Here is a 25,894-nt window from a genome sequence, read left to right as displayed (position 1 = left end):
TTCCAATGTGTTCACACCATACCTGGCTAGGTGTGGTGTGAACACATTGGAATAATTTATCTGGCCATCCTTTCACGCACACTTAAGGCAGGAGTTACATCAGGTTTTCCACTTCTTACCACTGTTTAGGACTTCATCTGAAGAGAAGGGCATTTGAGTTTGTGCCTATGGCGTCTTTGGGTCCTCTCCCAGACAAAGACAGCAAAAGGTTAGAAGTAGTAGGTAGAAAGATGGAGGGCAATGGCTACATAGCATTTCTCAATAATCGGTCGCACAAATGGGCCAGCCCTGGAGCAGGACGTTTAAGTTTGCTTAGCAATTCTGTTTCCTAAACTGCAGCAACTCACTGGCTCATTGAGGCACTGTTTCCAGCCCCCATAGCCCAAATCTCGTTGGCCCTGGAGAATTCCTTCCATGGTGCAGTAACGGATTGATAAACACCCGCCTCCTTCCGCTGGGGTTTCATGCTGATCCTGGAGGGTGGTAGGGTCTTTGGAGTATAATGTTAAGTAAAATAAAAAATATTTTTTTAAAACTTTGCTTTTTCTTTGTATACCCTACACATTTCCCCTTCAATGTTGCTCACCTCTTCCACATACCTACGTCCTTGTTTAGCTCTGAATAGATTAGCACACAATTTTCCAAGCTTATTACCCAATTTGTAGTATTTTTTTATCCAGCTTCGCTATTATAATTACCTTTTTCCGTTTCTATGGTACAGATTAGGACTTCAAATGGCAACAACGTTTCTCCATTGCTTCTGTGAAAATTTTTTTGGGTGTGTCACTTCTGTACTTTTCATTTTCTCTCTCTCAATTGATACTTTCCTTCACCTTTTAAGATGGGCTGCCTCTGCTATAAATTGACCCTGCAGTACCATCTTTAGGACATCCTACTATGTGGCAGCACGGGTGTCATTATTGCCATTTTCTCTCTTTGATATTCTCTATCACTACTGGGTCTCTTAACAGGGACTCATTTAGGTGCCATGTTCCATCCCCCTTTTCCTTACCCTGTACCGCTGTGTCAGAATGCCCTGCACTAACCCATGATCTGATAACATAATGGATTCTTTACCTCTGCTGGAAGTCTCTTGTTCAAGAGATTGTAGGCTATTTTAGTGTAACTTTTGAACACTGCTGAGTAATTGGAATATTCGTGACCACCCGTCCACAAGTTGCAGGTAACTTAGCGGTCCTCCCCTATGCATATGTTTAAGTCCCCTCTAAAAATTATGGGGCACACCGCACACTTAGCAAGAGTCCAGCTGCACCATGTCTAGAACAGCTCTGATGAAAGGGAGAGTCTGAGAGCGTGTCAGATGTGAATATGGCGCGTTAATAGTGAACCCCAGTAAAGCGAGGAGGTCCTCCGTAGTCTGGAGGTGTAAGACGAAAGCCTGGGGAGAGACCACCTTCAACATCTAGATGTCAGGATAGCGAAAGACTGTCACACCTCATCTCTGCAGATGACCAGCAACAACCAGCATCACATTGGTGAAAACCAGAGGGGCGCTGGTAAGGCCAAAAGGGAGCACAGCTTACTGAAAATGCTTGTGGCCCACCGTGAACCGCAGGACGGTCCATCGTGAACTGCCTGTGGGCACGCAGACAGGAATGTGGAAATATGCGCCCTTGAAGTTCAATGCCACCAACTAGTCTCCAGAGTCCAGGGCAGATAAGACATGAGAAGGTGTCAGCATTTTTAATTTCTCCTTCCTGAAGAAGAATTTGAGAGGATACAGGTCTAGTATAGGACAAAAGCCATAGTCCTCCTTGGGCACCAGAAAGTAGCAGAAATAGAAACCACAACCTACTTCTGTTGTCAGCACCCTCTTGATGGCTTCCTTGGACAAAAGAGCAGTCACTTCCTGGCAGAGCAAATAAAGATTGTCCTTGTCGTCCTGTGGCAAGCAGGTGACATGGGTGAAGGGGTAGTCTCGTAAAGGAGGGAATAAACTCTCATGGATAAATTGCGAAATTCATTGGACTGATGTTATAGACCGCCAGTGGGGCAGGTGATGGCAGACCCTCCAACCCACTGGATGCCCATGATGACAAGAGAGAAGACTAGAAGGGCTTAGAGACTGCGGCTGCCGGGAGGGTTGGTGGGCTGGGCCAACCTCTGGCTGCCCGACCCATGAGGTCTGTGGGTATCGTGTCCTCAGCCACGCTAAGGCTGGGAAGCTTGCACGCCCCTGTGGCTGCGCCGGGACAGAAGCAGCTGGAAACCCCTTCCGTGGCCACGAAAAGAGCGAATGGTGGATTGGGGATGGCGAGAGGCCATGGAAAGACCCAGGAACCTGGTCGTAACCCTGTTGTACTTGTCTCCGAAGAGATGAGAGCCATCAAAGAGCATGTCCACAATCCTTACTTGGACATCCCCAGAAAAGTCAGTTGTCCTCACCTAGGAGTGCCACCATAAGGCCACTACTGATGAAACTGCTCTGCCCAACGAGTCAGTGGTATCCAATCCACAACGTATGGTGAACTTGGCTGCATCTCTCCTGTCAGCAAAGGTCTGGGAGAGGACGGCACCTGCTCAACTGTGTTCCACAGAGCATTGGTGTAGCAGCTCAAAAGGCATGTGGTGTTCACTGACCGCAGTGCCAGGCTGGAGGAAGAAAACATCTTTTTCCTTAAGGTGTCCAGTCTCTTTGATTCCAAATCTGGGGGTGCGGAAGGAAAAGCACCATGGGAGGTGGAGGCTTAGATCACCAAGCTCTCCAGGGTAGGGTGTTGTGTGTAGAAGTTGGGGGTCCCCTGCTGCTGGCATTGGCAGTGGGCATTTGTCCTGTTCACAGAAGCCCCTGTGCTGGGCTTGGACCAGGTCCCAAGCAGGGCTTCTGTAAAGGCTTTATTAAAGTGGTTCTGAGGGGGAAACACCCAGCTGAAGCACCTCCGTCAAGACGTTAATCCGGACTGCCACAGATGGCAGGTTAAGGTCCAGGACCTCGGCCGCCCTCCTCAACACCACTGCGAAAAATGCTCCCTCTCTGTAGCCGCAGTAGGGGGAGAAAGCATGCCAATATCTGGAGAAGTGTCCAGTCCGTTGGCTTCTGCTAAATCCTCAGACCAGTCCACATTGGTGTCAAAGGGCTGTAATTCTGCAGGGTCCAGCGATCCCCCCCCCAGTCCTTCCCGAGTCCTAGCCCCTTAGGATAGGGCTTGGGCCACAGCCAGAAAGGCATGGCTCCAAAGGGAGCTAGAGTCTGTGTTAGGCGAAGCCCGTCCAGCTCCGTGTCAGTCAGGAAGATTAGAATTGGGGATGCCGGGAGCGTCGGCATAGGGACTGGCATCTGGGAAAGGTTGAGGTGGCACAACCGGTGCCAGTCTAGATCCACTCAGGATCCAAGGGGCCCAATTGGTACCAAGGCCTAACCGACGGCAGAGATCCAGCAGGGGATCCTCCCGAACTCACGGGACCCAAAGGTGGGTCAGATGGAGCGGGCCGCTCAAATATGAGGAAAATGACCTCATAAAACTCCTGGAGTTGAGCTGGGGTCACTCTGGCTCCCGAAAACTCACGAGAAGTGCAGAGCCTACCCAGGCGCTAGCTCAACCGGGGAGCCATGTCTCGACTGCAGACGCTCCCTTTGTCTCGTCGGCCAACGAACGGGGTGAAGTTGAGGACCTTTTCTACGTCTTGCTCTTCTTACGATGGAACTTACCCGAGTGGCCCGACAACTTTGAATGCAATGAAAATTTTGGGCTCCGCAACCACTCCCGGGACCTTCCTCTTGACCGGGATCGAGATTGTTGTGGCATCGCACGTTGGCCACCAGGAGATTGATAGATCGCTCTCTCAAGGCCTTTGGGTTCATGGCCTGGCAATCAGAGCAGACCTTCGGATCGTGGTTGTGCTTGAGGCACCAAAGGCATACAAGATACAGGTCTGTGACCGACATCAGTCAGTGACAGGAGCCACAGGGTTTGATGCCGGCCATCCGGGATGACATCTAAAAAAAAAAAAAACCCCAAAAAAAAGTTTGACAAAAGTCACAAAAAGGTAAGGTCTCTCCAGATTCGCGCTGACTGGATCAGAAAGAAAACGGTTATCAGCGTGCTGGGGTGCCACCTATATAGGCACTGCACACATCACTTCCGGAGCCACGTGAAGCCGATCAATGCCACCTACTGGCACGCAAGGCTACCGCTCACGAAATGTTTCCGGATCCAGTCTGATGCCTGGGTATATTTTTAAGGTAAGGCATCGGAGGCTAGAAGTTTCTATCAGATAAAAAGAGTAATTGCTATAAACTGGGGTCCCCCAGGAGTCTGGGGGAAAGATGTTTGTAAAATAGATTTGTTGGAATGGGCTCTGACCGATGAAAGTCATATGAAGCAGTCTTGTCAAGATGACAAAGTGACAGAGGAAAAGGGAGAAATGCTGTTGAAACTTTTAGACCCCTAGACAATAGTCCACCTTGAGGGAGGGGAGGCCAGTATTTCTTGAGATATCCATCATAAAGAGACTTAAAGAGAACTTTGACCCGGTAACTCTGTCCCTGGGATGATTACACCCCTTGACTGGAAACGTATTTTGCAAACCGTACACTGAATGTTAACGGTCTGGTCGAAGTGGTATACCTACTACTGTAATAACACCAGAATAACGTTTTTTTTTTTATTCCATGGAGATTCTTGCAATCCATTTTCGCAATGTTGGTCCTCTGGTCCTGAAGAATGTGCTGAAAATACCAGGGCAGTGAAACATCCAACCCAAATTCATAAAGGTCTATCATGCCATATGCTTTTAATATGTAGCAGGACACAATGTAACTAAAGCCTCTTAAGTGTTCACTAGACACATTTTTTAGCTCTAAGTATTATTTGGCACACTCCAAAAAGAGGACATACACTATTAATTATACTATCCACACCACATTATCCGGTTGCTCCAATAATAGGGGTAGTTATGAAATAGCTTTCCCCTTTTTCAAGGAAATAAACTGGGGGCTTTAGTGGGTTGACCACAGGAAATGATGCTCTTGATCCCTCTTTTAGAAGGCCTGCACCAGTAATGAGAAACCTGAGCTATAGAAACCTGTCCATCTGTGTACCCACTGGTTGCTCCTGTAAACGTTTCCCTCATTTCTGGTTAATCAACATTGGCCTATAAAAATGGATACAGAAGAGTACACACACAGTTGAAATACCAGGGTCCAGATGTTAATATAGCGAACGTACCAGCAGTGGTAGCAAAATACATCTCGCCACACAAATAAATAACTTACCTGACTGGGGCCATTATATCTATATTACTGATTGGGAGGCGGGTCCCCCTCCATTATTCTTCCAACTCTATTAGATCAATGACACACAGAAGAACGTTTGTGCTTTGTAAAGAGAACTGCATGATTTGAAAGGTTAAGCCACCTACACTGTTTTGCGTTTGGACTATTAAGACAATCATAGCACTGTCAAAAACAGAGGCTGCTTTTAAAGAAAAACTTGGAAGCACATGAATAGTTATATGCAACAGCGCAAATATGCATAATTTCATTATACAAAGAGATGAACAGATGACCATTGGTGGAATTTAATCTAGGACATGGAAGGGCAATGGATGGAAAAAAAAACATTGTGATTAAACCATCGATGAAGCATGAAAGGCTACTGCACTATGTAGTAAGGTGTCCAGAGACTAGCAGAAGGCATAAAAACGTAGTAGTCCCAAGAAAGAGCATGCATTTGCCTTTAGCTACTGCGATATTAGCCGTGCAGATGTACCTCTTGATCTACAGTTGGGTTTGCTGTAACTCTTGATGCTTTGTTCTGGGAACTTAAGCAGTTAAGGAGAAGCCAAATGCCTACATAGGAGCCCTGGTTCCTACACAATTCACGGGTGTTTTTTTTTTAAATAAAAGCAAATGTCTACAAATTCTTTCACTTTGGTCAATAACAGTTACTCTATTTTGGCACCAAACGTATGAAAGACAGTTTGTGCCGGGAAACCATGGCAAAAATGGGAGCCAGAGGAATGAATTATGCTAAAAATAAGAAAACCCAAAGTAGATGAGAAGCGGGGAATAGAAGAATGAAAAGCCACTCAATAAGAAAAGAAAACTAAAATTAGAAAGCAGAGTTGGGTGGTGAGAAAAAGGGTATAACAGGTGGGGTAATTTGATGGAATCTGTGGCAGTCAGAATGCTTGATCTATTCAGTATTTTTAGCACACAAACGATAAAGGCATTTTAATTTCCAGTTCGCTTAGTGCTAAAATAAAGGAAGACATGGGACTGGATTTTGCACTTGCCAAGCTTTACAGTTCAGTGCTGTGATATATTCTACTCAGAAACTAGACGCTTTAAGTGAATCCCTCTCTAAACTGGCCTCTCAAGTCAAACGCCACGCCATCATGTTGGACCGAAGTTCGAAATACACATTGGAGTGGGAAATAAGGTACACCATCTCTCATAATAAATACCACATTCATTTTAATGCAAAAATACTGTAACACCTCAATGTATTTTCATTCAAGATTAAAGCATGCATATTTGATGAGAACAACAAAAGAGTGAAGCCAAATACATGAAGGGCTGGCAAGAGGAATCACTCTTTAGGTCAAATGTAGGACTTAAGGTTTCCCCTAGAAGGGCACACACCATGACTCATTATAAGACTGTCTATTTGTAAACTGTAATGTGACATGTTTGTCTGCCCATGTGTTATTTTGTCTTACAGAGTCGTAACTCTTTCAGAAGTCCTGAAGGTGCCACCAGAACCATAAGTAATACGGTTCTCTTGAGGCCACAGGTTAGGGTGCACCTTAGGGTGTGCATACCGCCGTGGCCCAGAGTGAGTGAAGGTTCTTTTAACAAACAAGAGTGATTCCTCTTGTAAGCCCATCATGTTTTGGCTTCACTCTTTTGTTGTTTAGTTGCTATTCCCTAGGGGGACCAAGAGTGGACCCGACAATTTCCCTCTCTCTCTCTTGTTGTTTATATTTATTTGATGAGAACGTCAGAAGCCACGTTCTAAGTCACTTGTTACATATTGCCAAAAAAGTAAATAAAATACAAAATGGTCTTATAAATTCAACTCGACTAAAAAGGTTGAAAAGTTATTGCGTGAAAGGAGTTGGAGTGTTAAGCAGCTCCAAGCTGACACTGGGTCAGAGCTTTCTTTGTCACGATAGATCAGAGAACGGTACAACTCTTGTGACAAGTGCAAAGAAGAGCACAACACACGCCAAGGTAACCACTTCCAGCCTGGTGGAAGGCTGCACTGAATGAAGGAAGCCTGTGCCACACTCCACTTCACCAACAAGGTACTGGCCAGCTTCTTGGAAGGCAATCAGCCATTTCTTCTGCTACTCGTTACTGTATTTGGAGCAGTAACAGTTAAGAAGACTTATTTGGCATTAAAAAAGTGGAAATAATAGGAGCCACAGGTGTCTGACTAGCACTGGGCAAGACTAGAAGTGGTAACACTATTTCAATGCATCCACTACAATCACAACAAAGTTTTAACAATGCATTTAACACTACAAGATGAGTTTTGATGAGGCAAGTTAAAACAAATAAAAATTACAGCATATTTTAAGAGCGGAAGCTTTAGGGGTACCTAGAGTTCAAGTGTGATACGTAGTGTATGTGGTACTTGGGGATGGGTACCACTTAAGGGTTTTGCTGAATTCTTTGCACTCTGGGATTAGTGGGCACAGGGGACATGAGGTGTTTTAGGGGCTTAGAAATGGGTGATGTAAAGTTGGTTTTAGAGCTCATAGATAGATATTATATAGGGGTTATGAGTTTTTTTTTAGGATCAGGTATGTGCATTATATGTTATGTTATGTTATGTTATTAGTTCATTTTTATAGCGCACGGCTACTCAAAAAGAGTGTCCCGGCGCTTTTATTGGAGAAGGCGAAGAAGCTGCACCATAATAACATAACACCAAAAGAAAGACTAAAAGAGCAGTAAGCCAAGAATTCAAGAGAGAACGGCTACTGAGTAAAAAGCCACGTTTTAAGGCCTTTCCTAAAAACCAGCAAGCTAGTGGCTCCCCGCAGGGCCAGCGGCAAAGAGTTCCATAGCTGAGATGCCAGCAATCCAAAAGAGCGCCCACCAAGGCGCGCTTTCTTTACCCGAGGGACAACAGCAAGGTGCAGGGATTCCGACCTCAGAGATCTGGTCGGATGATAAAAGACCAGTCTCTTTTGAAGGTACTTAGCTCCCCCCTTGTGAAGAGCTTTATAGACCAAGGTCAGAGCCTTAAAGGCGATCCTCTTGCGGATGGGCAACCAATGTAAAGTTACCAGAAGGCCCGAGGCACTAGAGCGCCTACTAAGGCCGAAGATTGCCCTAGCCGCGGCGTTCTGCACCACTTGAAGGCGCTGCAGCAAGTACTCCGGAAGGCCCAGGTAGAGAACGTTGGAATAATCCAACCTGGACCCAATCAGAGCCTGAACTGTCAGCGTCCTATGTTCCACGGATAACAGAGGAAGAAACCTCCGCAGCATCCTAAGGATGCCAAAGCACATGCCCGACACCCCCAGGATCTGAGATTTCAAGGTTAACCTGTTATCCAGCTTCACCCCTAGATTCTTTGCAACCTGAGAGGAACAGGATGGAGGGAACATATCCCGAGGCCACCAAGTCTGCCAGACGGGTTCGGTGTCACACCCGAAGAACAGTACTTCGGACTTGTCGGAATTGCACTTGAGGCTGTTTAGATGGAACCAATGGAAAACAGCCCCAAGGCAATCCCGAATACTCTCCCCATCAAAGTCGCCTCCTCTCGTACACGAGAAGAGGAGCTGGGTGTCATCCGCATAGGATACGATCTGGGCACCATGCGACTCCACCAGTGCCGCCAACGGGGTCATAATGATGTTAAAGAGGGTCGGGCTCAAAACAGAGCCCTGCGGGACCCCAACTCCCAGAGGCGGCATCACGGCGGAATCAGGCGGGGCCCAGATCGTCTGCCGGCGGCCGGCAAGAAAGGAAGAAAACCAGTCGAACACCGTCCCCTGTATGCCTATCTCGCGAAGTCTTGCGACTCGTAAAGGGTTTTAGGGTACAATGATGGGTATTGCTGACCGGTAGAAAAGTAGTTTTTAGGGTAGTTTTGAGGGTTAGTAAGCATGAACAAGTTACTTACCTTCGGTAACGATATATCTGTAAGAAACAGTAGTTAGTATTAGATTCCTTACCTTAGAATATCCCCAGGCGTCAGTCTGGATCCGGAAACTTTTGCGTAGCAGTACCCCTGCGCGTCGGTAGGCGTCGTCTGCAGGCGTCCCCTGCGGCTCCGCGTCGTCGGCGTCGTGCGCCGTGATGACGTCGCTGGAGTATATAGACGCCGCCTCCGCGCGCTGACGTCAGTTCTTTGCACACAGCTTTTCCGCGCCAGAACACGCAGAGCCATGTGAGAACCAACACTGGTGCCATTTGAAACTAGGGCCCTGAAAGGGATGTCCTTAACCCTAGGTATCAGTTCGCAGAACGGGGAGGATGGGCGGGGCGGTAAGGAATCTAATACTAACTACTGTTTCTTACAGATATATCGTTACCGAAGGTAAGTAACTTGTTCATCTGAAAGAAACAGGTTAGTATTAGATTCCTTACCTTAGAATAGATACCCCAGCAATACCAACCCCGGTGGTGGGTCTGCGAACCAATACAACCTACACCAGAAAGTCCTGGAGGACCGAACGGCCAAAGAAGCCATCCCTCCGGACTTGACTGTCCAGGCAGTAGTGCCTCGCAAAGGTGTGCAGCGAGGCCCACGTGGCCGCCTGGCAAATGTCCTGCAAAGGGACTCCCCGGCCCAGGGCAGTAGTAGCCGCCGTGGCCCGAGTGGAATGGGCCCTCAGCCCAACAGGAGGCTCCTTCCGAGCCAAAGAGTAGCATGCTTTGATGCACAGGACGACCCACCGAGAGATGGTCCGTTTCTGTACCGCCCTTCCCTTCTTCTCACCCACGTAGCCAACAAACAGTTGGTCATCCACCCGGAACTGGCGTGTGCGATCCATATAGAATGAAAGCGCACGTTTTGGGTCCAGACGATGGAGCCGCTCTTCATCCTTTGAAGGATGCGGAGGCGGGAAGAAAGAGGGCAAGGTGATGGACTGCCCAATGTGAAAAGCAGAGACTACCTTGGGCAGGAAAGAAGGTCTAGTCCGAAGAACCACCTTATCAGGATGAACAGACAAGAAAGGAGGTTGAATAGAAAGAGCCTGGAGCTCACTCACTCTCCTGGCAGAGGTGATGGCTACCAGGAAGGCCGTCTTTAAGGTGAGAAGACGGAGAGGACAGGAATGAAGGGGCTCAAAGGGAGCGCACATCAGGAAAGTCAAAACCAGGTTCAAGTCCCACTGAGGCATCACGAACGGAGTTGGAGGATACATGTGCGTGATGCCCTTCAAGAATCTCAACACAATAGGGGACTTGAACAAAGATGGCTGATCAGGTAGCCTCAAGAAGGCGGAAAGGGCAGAAAGATAGCCCTTGATAGTGCCCAGAGCAGAGCCCTGCTGGGCAAGGGAAAGGAGGAAGAGGAGAACCTCAGACAGAGGGGCAGAAAGGGGATCCACAGCCTTCGCTGTGCACCATGCCACAAATCTGTTCCACCGGCAGGCGTATACCGACTTTGTGGAGGGACGCCTGGCTGCCAGAATGACATCACAGACTTCAGGAGGCAAGTCAAATGGCCTCAACTGTCGCCGCTCAATCTCCACGCATGGAGGTGGAGACTGGACAGGTTCGGGTGGAGGACCGTCCCCTGCTGCTGCGACAGAAGGTCCTCCTGAAGGGGCAGGCGGATCGAGGGACCGACTGTCATGCTGAGTAGCTCGGGATACCAGTACCTTCGAGCCCAGTCCGGAGCCACAAGGATAACTTGGGCCCGGTCGCGCCTGATCTTCTTCAGCACTCTGGGCAGAAGTGGTATAGGCGGAAAGGCGTACAACAGACCGCAACTCCACTCGCGCCGAAAGGCGTCGCCGAGCGAGTGCCGTCTTGGAAACTCCAACGCGCAGAACTGATGACATTGCGCGTTCTCTTCTGTGGCGAATAGATCTAACCAAGGCTCTCCCCATTGCTGAAAGAGGCCTCTCGCCACATCCGAGTTCAGACGCCATTCGTGATCCACCGAGCACCGACGGCTGAGTTCGTCCGCCCTGGCGTTCAGAGAACCTGCCAGGTGTTGAACCGTCAGAGTCACGCCCTGACGTTCCAGCCATAGCCAGAGGCGCAGAGCCTCTTGGCAAAGGGTCCACGACCCCACACCGCCCTGTTTGTTGCAGTACCACATGGCGGTGGTGTTGTCCGTGAACACCTGCACTACACTCCCGTTGACAAAGGGGAGGAATGCCTTCAGTGCTAGGCGAATCGCCCGCAGCTCCAACATGTTGATATGGAGCCGGGACTCCGCCGGAGACCAGAGGCCTCTGATCTCCGCCTCTCCCAAGTGGCCACCCCAGCCTTGGAGGGACGCGTCCGTCACAACCACGTGCTCCGGTTGGGGAAGGGAGAGGGATCTGCCCCTGACCCAATCGCGGTCCGTAAGCCACCACTGCAACTGTCTAGCAGTGCCCTCCGAGATCAGGACATGGTCGGATAGGTTGCCCTGATGCTGGGCCCACTGAAACTTCAGGTCCCACTGCAGAGCCCGCATCCGCCATCTGGCGTGATGCACCAGAAGGATGCAGGAGGCCATCAGCCCCAGAAGCCGCAGCGTCAACCTGACCGAAACCCGGGATAACGGCTGAAAGATGGGAATCAGAGCCTGAATATCCCGGACCCGCCGTTCCGGAGGATAAACCCGAAACTGCGCCGAGTCGAGAACCGCTCCGATGAAAAGGAGCTTTTGAGAGGGACACAGGTGTGATTTCGGCACATTGATGGAAAACCCCAGCTCGTGCAGGAGGTCTGCCGTCATCTGAAGGTGGTGGACGACTGTCTGGGGCGAGCCCGCCTTCAACAGCCAGTCGTCGAGGTAGGGGAAGACTGAAACCCCTAACCGGCGCAGATGAGCTGCGACCACCGCCATCACTTTCGTGAACACCCGTGGGGCGCTGGTAAGGCCGAATGGGAGCACGATAAACTGAAAGTGCTCGTGGCCTACCGTGAACCGCAGGTAACGCCGGTGGGCCGGCAGGACGGGGATGTGAAAGTACGCATCCTGCAAGTCCAACGCTACCATCCAGTCTTGGGGGTCTAGAGCAGCCAAGACCTGAGCCAAAGTCAACATCTTGAACTTCTCCTTCCGGAGGAAGCCGTTGACGTTCCGTAGATCCAAGATAGGACGCAGGCCTCCCTTGTCCTTCTTGGGTACCAGAAAGTAGTGGGAGTAGCAACCACACCCTACTTCTGGCCCAGGAACGCGCTCGATGGCCCCCTTGGCCAAGAGGGCCGTAACTTCCTCCTGCAGAAGTGTCAAGTGGTCCCCCGACACACGGTGGTTCTGCGGTGGCATGGCTGGAGGAGTGGACTCGAAGGGGAGGGCATAGCCCCTTCGGACAAGCTGCAGCACCCACCTGTCCGACGTTATCGCGCGCCAGCGGGAGTGGTGATGGCGAACCCTGCCACCCACTGGCGTCACGTGAGCCCGAAAGCTCGGACTAGGAAGGCTTGGATGCCGCAGCGGAGGGAGGCGTGGACTGACCACGACGCTGGCCTCTACCGCCACCACGGCGGAAACCACGGGCGCCACCGCGCTGGGGAGCGCTCTGCGCCGCGTGGCTGGCAGCACGTGTGGGACCTCCCCTCCCTTGGCCACGAAAGGGCCGAAACGAACCCGTCTGCTGGCGCTGGGTCGAGAGACCCAAGGACTTGGCCGTGACCCTGGAGTCCTTGAAGCGCTCCAGCGCGTGGTCCGCTTTGTCACCAAATAGGCGACTGCCATCAAATGGCATGTCCATAAGTGTATTTTGGACGTCTGGTGAGAAGTTGGCAGATCTCAGCCAGGCATGGCGACGAATCGCCACCGTAGTGGACATGGCCCGTCCCAGTGAGTCCGTGGTGTCCAGACCACAACGGATCGAGTACCGCGCCGCATCCCGGCCTTCAACAAAGGCCCGGGTGAGCTTGTCCCGCACTTCCTGGGGGCATTGCGGCAAACACTCCTCGACCGTATCCCACAGGGAGTGGGTGTAGCGGCCCAAGAGGCACGCGGTGTTACAAGACCGCAGTCCAGCGCTCAAAGAGGAAAACACTTTTTTTCCAAATTGGTCGTACCTCTTTGATTCCCGGTCGGGCGGAGCCGACGGAAATGCGGACTGTGAAGTGGAGGCCTGGATCACCAGACTCTCCGGGGAGGGATGGGTGGACAGGAAGGCAGGGTCGTCCGAGCAGGGACGGTGGCGCCTGGCAACGTTCCGGTCAACCGGCGCACCAGAAGCGGGCCTGGACCAGGTGCCCAGAAGGACATCCGTCAGGGCCTCATTAAACGGCAGCAGAGGCTCCTGGGGGCATGACTGCGGTTTAAAAACTTCCGTCAGAATATTCGGTTTGACCTTCGCGACGGGGAGCTCAAGGTGTAAGGCCTTGGCAGCCCTCATCAGGACCACCGAATAGGCAGCACCCGCCTCGGACGCCACAGGGGACGGAGAGACAAACCCAGGGTTGGGCGACTCGTCCAGGCCACTGGCATCACCCAGATCACCTACCCAGTCCACATCGTACTGGCAGGCACGGGATAGAGGGTCCTCAGACCCCTCCCAACCCTCTCCATACTCCTCCTCGTCATACCCATATTCTGGGTCGACGATATAGACATCGGGGTCAACGGGCCCCATCGGCGTCGGGTCCGGCGTCGGCCGACGCCGGTCCGGCTCCGAGTCCGGAGTCGGGGAGGAAAGGGGGGTGGCGCCGCGCGGCGTCGGGGACCCGACGCCGGCCGGAGCCGACGGCGGAGTCGCTGCACCACGCGGGGGCGGTACCACGGGTTGGCCCACAGGAACCGACGCCGGAGAGGCCGGGAGACCAGCCGGCGACGAACCAGAGGGAACCAGCGGCGCCGGGGCCGGAGCCACCGGCGGCGCCGGGGCAGGAGCACCCGAACCGCTCGGGCCCCCAGACGGGACCGACGGGCCCGCAGGCGCCGAAGGCCCCGCCGGAGAAGACCTCGCCCTCATAGCAATGAGGAAGGCCTCGATCTCCTCACGCGACGCGCCTTCCCCAGGGACCGACAGGTGTGGGGTAGACGGCGTCGGCGACCCATGCGGGACCGCGGGGGTGGGGTCACCCGAGCCCCCGGCCGCAGCACACGGGCGTCGGGGGGAGTCGGGGGTGCGATGGCGACGCCCCGACTTCTTGTGCTTACCTGACGAGCCGGAGGAATGGTGGCGACTCCCGGAGCGCCCATGGCGGCTCCGCGACCGTTCCCTCGACCGCTCCCCCGACCTCCGACCGGACCGGGACCGCTCTCGACGCGGGGCCGACAACCGGAGCTCGAGAAGCTTGCGGGACCGCTCCCGCCTAGCTTTTCCAGTCAAGGCCCGACAGTCGACGCAGGACTCCACGTCGTGGTCCGCGCCCAGACACCGGAGGCAGAGTCGATGGTGGTCGGTGACCGACATCAGGCGGTCGCACTCGTCACAACTCTTGAAACCGGGCATCCTACCGGCACCGTAAAGATCAATCAGTTAACAAAAAACTTGGTCAAAAGACCGGAGTACTGCTCTTCGGATCTGCGCTAACTGGCGCGGAAAAAAGAAGAACTGACGTCAGCGCGCGGAGGCGGCGTCTATATACTCCAGCGACGTCATCACGGCGCACGACGCCGACGACGCGGAGCCGCAGGGGACGCCTGCAGACGACGCCTACCGACGCGCAGGGGTACTGCTACGCAAAAGTTTCCGGATCCAGACTGACGCCTGGGGATATTCTAAGGTAAGGAATCTAATACTAACCTGTTTCTTTCAGATATTAGGGTTTCGTATTAGGGGTTCGTACTCCTGAGGCAAAACAGCCGGGAGCTTGATTTTAAAAGTGTATTTTGTGTATTTCCTGTGTTTTATGAAGCCTACCTGATTGCTGCTTGCACTTTGCACTTTACCCCCCGAGGGCGCCGTGTAGCGGATCCAGCGCTCACGTGTCACCCTCCACGCCGCTTCCTTGGCGCCTGGCCACGCCCACCCGGAGGCCACGCCCCCTACCCGCCCTACTTAAAGCGCTGACACACAAGCGCTCAGTTGGTTCGTACTCCTGAGGCAAAACAGCCGGGAGCTTGATTTTAAAAGTGTATTTTGTGTATTTCCTGTGTTTTATGAAGCCTACCTGATTGCTGCTTGCACTTTGCACTTTACCCCCCGAGGGCGCCGTGTAGCGGATCCAGCGCTCACGTGTCACCCTCCACGCCGCTTCCTTGGCGCCTGGCCACGCCCACCCGGAGGCCACGCCCCCTACCCGCCCTACTTAAAGCGCTGACACACAAGCGCTCAGTTGGTTCGTACTCCTGAGGCAAAACAGCCGGGAGCTTGATTTTAAAGTGTATTTTGTGTATTTCCTGTGTTTTATGAAGCCTACCTGATTGCTGCTTGCACTTTGCACTTTACCCCCCGAGGGCGCCGTGTAGCGGATCCAGCGCTCACGTGTCACCCTCCACGCCGCTTCCTTGGCGCCTGGCCACGCCCACCCGGAGGCCACGCCCCCTACCCGCCCTACTTAAAGCGCTGACACACAAGCGCTCAGTTGGTTCGTACTCCTGAGGCAAAACAGCCGGGAGCTTGATTTTAAAAGTGTATTTTGTGTATTTCCTGTGTTTTATGAAGCCTACCTGATTGCTGCTTGCACTTTACCCCCCGAGGGCGCCGTGTAGCGGATCCAGCGCTCACGTGTCACCCTCCACGCCGCTTCCTTGGCGCCTGGCCACGCCCACCCGGAGGCCACGCCCCCTACCCGCCCTACTTAAAGCGCTGACACACAAGCGCTCAGTTGGTTCGTACTCCTGAGGCAAAACAGCCGGGAGCTTGATTTTAAAAGTGTATTTTGTGTATTTCCTGTGTTTTATGAAGCCTACCTGATTGCTGCTTGCACTTTGCACTTTACCCCCCGAGGGCGCCGTGTAGCGGATCCAGCGCTCACGTGTCACCCTCCACGCCGCTTCCTTGGCGCCTGGCCACGCCCACCCGGAGGCCACGCCCCCTACCCGCCCTACTTAAAGCGCTGACACACAAGCGCTCAGTTGGTTCGTACTCCTGAGGCAAAACAGCCGGGAGCTTGATTTTAAAAGTGTATTTTGTGTATTTCCTGTGTTTTATGAAGCCTACCTGATTGCTGCTTGCACTTTGCACTTTACCCCCCGAGGGCGCCGTGTAGCGGATCCAGCGCTCACGTGTCACCCTCCACGCCGCTTCCTTGGCGCCTGGCCACGCCCACCCGGAGGCCACGCCCCCTACCCGCCCTACTTAAAGCGCTGACACACAAGCGCTCAGTTGGTTCGTACTCCTGAGGCAAAACAGCCGGGAGCTTGATTTTAAAAGTGTATTTTGTGTATTTCCTGTGTTTTATGAAGCCTACCTGATTGCTGCTTGCACTTTGCACTTTACCCCCCGAGGGCGCCGTGTAGCGGATCCAGCGCTCACGTGTCACCCTCCACGCCGCTTCCTTGGCGCCTGGCCACGCCCACCCGGAGGCCACGCCCCCTACCCGCCCTACTTAAAGCGCTGACACACAAGCGCTCAGTTGGTTCGTACTCCTGAGGCAAAACAGCCGGGAGCTTGATTTTAAAAGTGTATTTCCTGTGTTTTATGAAGCCTACCTGATTGCTGCTTGCACTTTGCACTTTACCCCCCGAGGGCGCCGTGTAGCGGATCCAGCGCTCACGTGTCACCCTCCACGCCGCTTCCTTGGCGCCTGGCCACGCCCACCCGGAGGCCACGCCCCCTACCCGCCCTACTTAAAGCGCTGACACACAAGCGCTCAGTTGGTTCGTACTCCTGAGGCAAAACAGCCGGGAGCTTGATTTTAAAAGTGTATTTTGTGTATTTCCTGTGTTTTATGAAGCCTACCTGATTGCTGCTTGCACTTTGCACTTTACCCCCCGAGGGCGCCGTGTAGCGGATCCAGCGCTCACGTGTCACCCTCCACGCCGCTTCCTTGGCGCCTGGCCACGCCCACCCGGAGGCCACGCCCCCTACCCGCCCTAGAGATCCCCTATTTTAATGTGCAACCCCAGAACGCGCAGCGGACGTGCGCAGCGGGCGCGCCGTTTGCGCGCCGAAGGCGCGCCTAAGGCAAGCCCGTCTGCGCCCGTCCGCGGCCGGACGGGGCTAGGGGCACGTCCCCATGCCAATTTTATGTGCTACTCCTCTGAGGAGCTGACCTCTCTCCAGGGCCACTGGCCACTCTCTGAATCCATCGGAAAGCACATTGCATCGTTAAAACTCACTCCCTCTTCTACCTCTATACCGCTGCCGCCATTGCAGGCCCCACCGCTGCTTTGCCCCTCCGTACCTGACCCCCCTCCCTCTACTCCTCCGCTATCTGTCATCTTACTCAATACCAGATCTGCGGTCAAACACCACCATGAGCTATCCGTCCTCCTCGACTCTGAGAAACCGGATCTATTGCTCTTGACCGAGACCTGGTTTTGTGACTCGTCCCTCCCCGTTCTCCTGGCCACCCTTCCCCCTACCTATGTTGCCCTACGCACTGACCGCCCGGCGGGCAGGACAGGCGGTGGTGTGGCATTGATTGCCCGGGCGGACTTTAATTTTCAGATCCTTCCATCTTCCCCTATTTCCTCCTCTGAATTCCTTGTTGCCCGATCCCTTTATTTCTCTCCCCCCATCACTTGCCTCTTGATGTATCGCCCACCCCAGCCCTCGCCCCTATTCCTACCTGCGTTCCAGGACCTACTGGCCACCCTGGTGGTCAACTACGCTTCGATCCTGGTCCTCGGTGATTTTAATTACTGGCCTTCCGACCCTTCCGAGTGCGCCACTTCGAAGGAATTCACAGATTCTCTGCTCTCCCTGAACTTGGTGCCGCATATTTCGGTTCCCACCCATTCTCACGGTCACATTCTCGACCAGGTATGGTCCCTCAACCTCCCAATTTCCCCGGTGACTGTCTCTCCCTGCCCCTGGTCGGATCATGACCTCATTTCCTTTTTCATCTTAATTGAACCAGCGCCGAAAATCCCACGCCCCAAAAACACATGGGCCAGAAATTGGAATAGAGTTGACCTCCCTGCTTTGACCTCCCTGCTCCGGAATTCCCCTCCAACCCTTGCTGGCCTCTCGTCAAACTCTCAAGCCGAGGCAATTAATGCCTGGCTAGCCAGAGGCTGTGACTCTGAAGCCCCCTTGCGCCGTATTTCCATCCGTCGACCCAAGGATTCTAATAGATGGTTTGATGGCAACTTAAAAGAACTTAAATTGACCGTTCGTCAAGCAGAGAGACACTGGAGGAAGGACTATTGTCCTTCATTAAAAACCCTCTACCTCTCTGCACTTGCCAAATATAAAACGGCAATCCTTGATGCCAAAACCGCCTATTTTTCCACCAAAATCACGTCAGCCGAAAACAAGCCCAGGGAGATCTTCAACATTGTGAATGATCTAGCCTTCTCTGACAGAGCCTCACCCCAAATTCCTCCATCCCAGTCTTTATGTACCCAACTTAACTCATATTTCCTAGACAAGATTATTACCATCAAGGCTAACATCCCTCCCCCTTCATCTGCCTTCGTCGATCTTCCCCCTCAGACCGTCCCAAGTTGTCTTACCTCTATTCCCCCCCTTACCCAGGAAGTGTTCTTGGAGATTCTACCTAAGGTTAAATCGGGCTCCCCTGCAGATGTCTGCCCTGCACGCATTCTGCAGCAAATTTACTCCTGCTGCCCTGAACCCCCTGTCACTGTCCTGAACAACTCTCTGGCCCAGGGAGTCGTGACACCCGCACTCAAAGCTGCCACCATAGTGCCCATACTAAAAAAGCCTGGCGCGGACCCAACCATCTCAGCCAATTATCGCCCCATCTCCCTACTGCCCTATTTAGCCAAGGTACTAGAGCGCCACGTCACCGCGGTACTCAGTGCCCACGTAGAGGCAAATGGGGGGCTGGCTTCCCGCCAGGCTGGCTTTCGTCCCAGGCACTCGACCGAATCAGTCGTGGTATCGGTCCTAGATGAACTCAGGAAGGGAATGGATCACAACCAACACCAGGCGCTGGTGCTCCTGGACCTCTCCGCCGCTTTTGACACGGTTGACCATAACATCCTCTTGTCCCGTGTCAAGGCGGCCGGAATCCAGGGAACAGCCCTGGTTTGGCTTTCCTCCTTTCTGAGGGACCGTACCCAGGCGGTTCGGCTGGGAGCCTTCACGACCACCCCACTCCCCGTCACTTGTGGTGTCCCCCAAGGTTCTTCCCTTTCCCCCTTACTTTTCAACCTTTACATCTCCCCTCTTATTTTCGCTCTTCAGCAGCTGGAGGTCACTGTATTTAATTATGCAGATGACCTCCAGCTCATCTTCGACCTGTCTTCTTCCTCTCTCTCTGTTTCTAATTTTCAGTCCATTATGATTTTCATCAGGGATTGGATGAACCACAACCACCTCAAATTGAACCCGGAGAAGACCGAGCTGGTTCTCACTGGTGGTTCATCCAGTCCCTGGAACCCCCACTTTTGGCCCCCCTCTCTTGGTCCCGCCCCTACCCCTTCAGCCACAGTAAAAACACTGGGAGTGAAAATGAACAGTCACCTCACTCTTCACTCCCAAATCAGTTCCGTAGTTTCCTCTTGCTTCCTCACCCTTCGGACAATCCGTATTGTTTCCCGTTTTTTCTCCCCCCAGGCTCTCAAACTGATCATGGCCGCATTGGTAATCTCACGGCTGGATTACGCCAATGCCCTTTATAATGGCATTCCGGCATACAGCTTACGGAGGCTCCAGGTGGTGCAGAACCACGCGGCCCGGCTTATCTACGGTCTCCCACGTTACCATCACTCCTCCCCCCTTCTTAGGGAGCTCCACTGGCTGCCTATCAGGGAGCGCTCCCTCTTTAAGACCGCCTGTATGACCTTCCAGGCCCGGCAAGGTACTGCCCCGGCCTTCATCGCTTCGCTGATTAGCGACTATGTTCCCTCCAGAGAGCTCCGGTCCTCCTCCAAAGCTTTCCTCCAAACCCCCCGTTTTAAGCGGAAAAAGTGGGGTGGTGCCAATTTTTCCACCCTGGCCCCTGCTTTGTGGAACTCTCTGCCTGATCACCTACGTTTTGCCACCCACTATGCCTCTTTTCGAAAGGATCTCAAAACGTTCCTGTTTAGACAGGCCTTCCTTTTATAAACTTGCTTACCCCTGCAATCCTCAGTGAACCGGACCTTGTTAGCGCCAAGAAACCGCTCGGTGGACGTTGCGCTCTACAAATGTTTTAAATTAGAAATTAAATTAGAAATTAGAGATGTGTAGTGTTCAGGGATAGCATGAAAATTTACATATGTATATGTGATTTAATGCGATGAAATGAATGTAATGATAATCGTTATTTTGGCGAATATGTTGTAAATGCAGTTTCGGGCATGCGTTATAATCGTGATGCGTTTGTGTTCATTGTAGTCACCTATATTTGTGCGCTCTTCAAACTAATGGTCTGTATCCCTAATGGCAAGGCACGAGTCGGGGGTACACACGGGTGGACAGCGTCCACCCACTATTTTCACAGGGTGAACGCCGTCCACCCTGCCAAAAGGTTGGGCCCCACTGAATAATGTGCAGAACTCATCCTGGTGTAATTCCCAAACACAAGAAAACTTTTCGCAGCGCCTGCACGTTGTCTGCTTTTCATCTGCAACAAGCAACAACGTGCAGGCGGGGATGGGGCTTTCTTATTTTAGACACCCGCTGGGCCCATAACTAGGGCCGAATTTGAGGGGACATCATGCCTCCTTTTGTCAGTCTCTTGTGTGGGAGTAGTCCGGAGCCTCACACCTAGATACAAATGAAGGGGAGGGAAAACAAAGGTAAGAACTTCACACATACTTAAGAAAGGTAGCTTTTCACTTTGTTCAGTCACTGTTTAGGAGATATGCATACACTGTAAGAAAGTCGGATGTGTTGGTCTTTCCCAGTATTTACACACAGCAAATTGCATTTATGTCGAGCTTACTACAACTGAGGAGGCGTTTAAATCATTTAAGTACCACTATTTTTTCTGGTATAGCCCTACTCATCCCAATGCAGGTGTCAGAGCGCTTTACATCAACACGTGTATATTACATGTACAATACATTATATACGTTTGTAAATGAATGTACAGGGTGTGTTACATAAAACTGGGGGTTGCAAGGTGTAGAAGTCACATATGATCTTCCATAGTTCACTGTGTTATCCTCGCAATGCGCTCAAACGTACTCATGATAGACATGCCAAACATATATGTGAGGGCTTTAGATCGGATGTCACTTCTTATGATGCCACTTCCGGTAAGGTCGTGGCTTTTGATGCCACGTGTGATGTCGCGCGCTATAAACTACGGCGAATCCTGGATATTGAATACAGTACATAGGAAAGAGCTAACTGTTGACAGATGTGAAGGAGGCAGCACGGGGGTGAACACTGCACTAGACTTGAGGCAGCAGAGGGGGGCAATCAGTGTAAGAGGGCATTGATGAAAAGGGCAACCTGCAATTGTAAATCCGGCAACATGCACGAGGGTGGGGCGCCTGAAGCAACCCTAGAAGCTCATATCTTTATTTCAGGTCATATTACAGAAAAGCAATGACAAGCCAAACAAAAATGCTGCAGACACTTACCACGACAGCGACGAAAGGCTCCTGGAACTGCTGATTTAGCATCTGTGTGCTGACATCAATCCCGGAGAGCCAGCAGCCGTAACCAGGGTGACTATGATACCAACCAATGGCATTTTCAAGACGGCCGACCTGCAGAAGGAAAACAAATAAAACGGGAATCCGTTATTCGCAAGAGACTGCTGCCCTCTCGTGGAACTTTTAGAAAATGCATTTAAATTCTAGGCAGTACTAAGAAAATAAAACTCGTTAACGTGAGGTCTTCTTGTACTTGGACAGATGTAGGACTGCTTAGAGTTGCATAAAGTTCGAAAATATCAAAGAGGGGGGGGGGGGGGGGACGGAAACGTTTGAAGTCCCAATACTAGGAATGTTCAAAGAGAATAAAGAAAAAGATCATAAACAAATAGCAGTACAAGCACTTTTCAGTTATAAGTCAGACATTTTGGAGTTGCCAATGAATGTTTATGCATTCGATTTCTCAAATACCAGAGCATACGATTACAACAACGCAATCCATTTCGATTGGCAAAGTTGAACTATCAACTTTCAAGTTTAACTAATCAACAAGCAAGTTGCTACTATTATTGTAAGGACATGATATTATTGCAGGCTCTGCGCTGCCGGCCATAGGCACTCATTCATTTCAACTCCCTCAAGAACACACTGTCTCGCCCAATAACCATTCACACCCGCTCACAGTTAGGCAGTCATGTAATCACTCAAGCAGTGGCAAAGCAAGCAGGCCTGGCTTATTACAGATAAAGGTTTTCTTTGTTGTTATGGTCGTATTTTGAAGATAAAATGATATCACGATTGTATATGAACTGGGTCTTTTTTTTTTAGGAAAAATAAAATGTGATAGAGTAGTTATACACTTCAGAATACGGCGCGGAGATGTAGCCACTGGCGATTTTGGCTGAAGATCACAGACCTGCCGGCATGTGCCAGCACAATGGGAATCTAGGGAAGAGATTCTGTCTCAGGAGAATAAAGTCACTGCATCTGCTGGCTGAACAAAAAGCTTGTGAAATCGAAAAAAATACAACTCTCCAGTGTGAGAGTTATTATTAGAGGACTGCCCTAGCCTGCAGGACAAAGTGTGCAACTCAACTGCAGCCCTTGTACTCAGGACATTTCTCAGTGAACACCACTCCCACTCTCAGGTGTATATCTGACACACTGCTCAGTAACAATCAATCAACCTGGACCCTGCTTGTAGAACGCACTGCACTGCCCTGGATATACCCTGCTGGACACAAAAGCACGCCACAATGCCCAAAGATAACCAGCACTTTCTTAGATCACAACCAGTACAGCAGCCACAGGTAGGACACAACAGACATCACGCCAGCACAAAACACTGTTCTGATACCAGCACTTCAGCCCTTTAACATTCCACAAACACCCCAGCACAAACCTGTACAACGCATTCATGAGACACAACCAGTCCAGAGTTTCATGGGCAAAACAATACAATAAAAAAGGCAGCCCCACTTTCCACCCACGATGGTGAACTGGAGACATTTCCCTTCTCCACCAAGGCACCTTCATGGATATTTATTACCACTGATTAGGGAGGAGTTGAACAGGAGAGATGATGCATATCTCACCATTCTTCCAATATCCATTTCCCCTTGTATCGACCTTACAAGTGTTCTAACAGTCATGCAGGCAGCCCTCTTCGACCCCTCTTCGACCACCATGGGAGGCAGATCCTTTTCATACCTGGCTGCCAAAACTTGGAACTCACTCCCCGCTTACCTTCGCCTCACCCAGAATCACCTAGCGTTCAGAAAGCAGCTTAAAACGTGGATATTTGACAAATAATCCTCCTCCCCTTCCTAAGCGCCTTGAAACCCTCTGGGTATGTAGTGCGCTATACAAATTTTATGACTTGACTTGACTTGACTTGACTCAACTGTAATACACCCATGCATAACTCTTCTCAATCAAACACTGTGCCATGTATGCACGTCTCACAACTATTCCCACAATCATGAACTCATCTTACCCGTCCCATATCCAGGCAGTCCTCCAACAATCTTCACAGCCATGTATGCACTCTCACACAACCCTTCGTACAACTATGGAACTCTGCTGCAGACGGGTTTTCTTTTATGCATCCCCTATATGGCCCTTCTTACAGCAATGCATCGTTTACACCCTTCTTACAGCCACGTGCTCCTCTTGTACAGCCAAGTATGCACCCCATTAGCAGAACTGTTCACAATAATGCACCTTATAACTTAGATTTTAAGGCATCTCTCTCACAGCCATTAACACAACTGTGCACCAATCTAATATTCTTGCACACAGCCAAGCACCCATCTTACAGCACACCACACTGCCATGCACCTCTCTTTCAGCCCTTCACACTACCACACGCCTGTCTTACAACCCTGTAAAAGCGACCAAAAATGAGAAGGACGCTTTGTTAGAATTACCATACGGCATTTATTAAGATAAATGGTTATGCTGACGACCTCAGCCACAGCCTCCCTTCCCGGACAGCATCTCACACTCCTCTGGCGCTCGCCCTGGAACGCTGGTCGCGGTGACATTCTAAGTGATGTCACCGCGAGCAGCTCCATTACATGCGGAGCCGCCGGGGGGGATTACAGGTGGGAGATACCACACATCCCCCTCCCCTGCGGAGTGAAACATGAGAATTAACCAAAAGAACAACAGTATTGCAGAGTATCACATCATAACATATTGATCAAAATACCTGGGGGGGGTCTGGTCACTCTCCTGCTAGACCTACCACCTGGGTGGGGGACCGGCAACAGCTTCTTAGTGTTAGAACCTTTGCTCTTCCCCACATCACCTTCACTACTGGAGTCATGCCCGGGTGGGTGAAATCTCACTACTCTTCCCAGGTTCCAGATCTTCCCCTCTTGAGTCTTCACAGCATTCTTGAACAATTTGGTGATCTTGGTTGGACTACTGTATCCTGACCAACTTGCTCTACCAGTAGGGGTCCAGATCTTGATGCTATCCCCTACTTTGAACCCGGCCTCCCGTGTTGATTTGAGCCGGTCATATCTTTCTTTCCTTTCCACCATGGCTCCCTCTTGTTTCTCCAGGCTTTTCGCTTCTTTGGAGTGATCCGACCATCCCTTGTGCCACCCCATCCATCCTGGGGATAGTTTGGTGTTTGGTACTCTTGCCCGGAGCAACTCGAAAGGAGTGACCCCCGTTGTTTGGTGCGGGGTGAATCTGTACGCTTCTACCCGCCTCCATATTTCTTCCTTCCAGCTTAAACCATTAGCCTTGGCTAACTGGATGCTTTCCTTGAGGGTTTTATTAAAACGCTCGATCATGCCGTTGGTCTCGGGGTGATACAGAGCACATCGTTTGTGTGTGATACCTCTCCCTTCCAGGAAATCCTCCATCTCTTTGGAACATAATTGCACCCCATTGTCTGTGAGTAGGCTGCTGGGTAGCCCTTCTCTGACAAACAACTCTTGCATGAACTCGATGACAACCTTGGTTGTGACTTCACTTACTAGTCTCACCTCCGGCCACCTAGAATACATGTCCATGAGCACCAGAATATACGGCGTGCGCACTTCTCCCGTCAATGGACCCACAATGTCCAGTGCCAATTCCTCCCAGGGTCCTGACGGTGGCGGCCTGCACACCATTGGGGGTGTCAGTTGTTTCAAGATTTTGTCACTGTTGCTGCACGGTATGCAGTCCCTAATTTTCCTTTCGATGGCAAGGTCCATGCTTGGCCACCAGTAGTTCTCTCTCAGCCTTTACTTGGTCTTTGTGATACCCATGTGGCCTTCGTGGGCTATCTCGACTAGGTTCTCTCTCACCGACGCAGGTGGTACCAGTCTTGTTCCCCTGAACAGGCATTCATCGACTATGGACAGCTCGTCTTTGACAACCCAGTACGGCCGCAGAGTCTCCTCCCTTTTATCTTCGTGTTTCCACCTGCCCTTTATTCTTTTGCACACCTCTTCCAAGGTTTCATCTTCCTTCATTGCATTTTTCCATGTCTCTTCTCCTAATGCCCTCTGTATTGCGCAGACATTTTCCATCTGATGTTCATCCGCTTCATCATCCGCCCTGTCAAGCGTCTCCTTCGCTTCCTCTTCATTTACGAGTCTTGACAAACAGTCTGCTGCAAAATTACGTGTTACCGGAACGTACTCGACGCGGAAGGTGTATTCCTG

The 25,894-nt window shown here is 51.4% G+C and overlaps 1 protein-coding gene across 1 annotated transcript in view; it reads right to left on the bottom strand.

The window, feature by feature from the left end:
* The window catches only part of LOC144828756 (COP9 signalosome complex subunit 5-like), a 185,023-nt gene that overhangs the window by 52,597 nt on the left and 106,532 nt on the right, over positions 1 to 25,894 (bottom strand). The window contains exon 3 of the mRNA XM_078687201.1: positions 21,711 to 21,839. Within this exon, the coding sequence (XP_078543327.1) occupies positions 21,711 to 21,839 (129 nt within the window). The remainder of the gene's footprint in view (positions 1 to 21,710; positions 21,840 to 25,894) is intronic.

The sequence above is a fragment of the Lissotriton helveticus genome, chromosome 4_1 (assembly GCF_964261635.1).
Source record: "Lissotriton helveticus chromosome 4_1, aLisHel1.1, whole genome shotgun sequence".
Classification (NCBI taxonomy): Eukaryota; Metazoa; Chordata; class Amphibia; order Caudata; family Salamandridae; genus Lissotriton; species Lissotriton helveticus.
The sequence above is the reverse complement of the archived record's forward strand: the minus strand, read 5'-3'. Positions and strand labels throughout refer to the sequence as shown.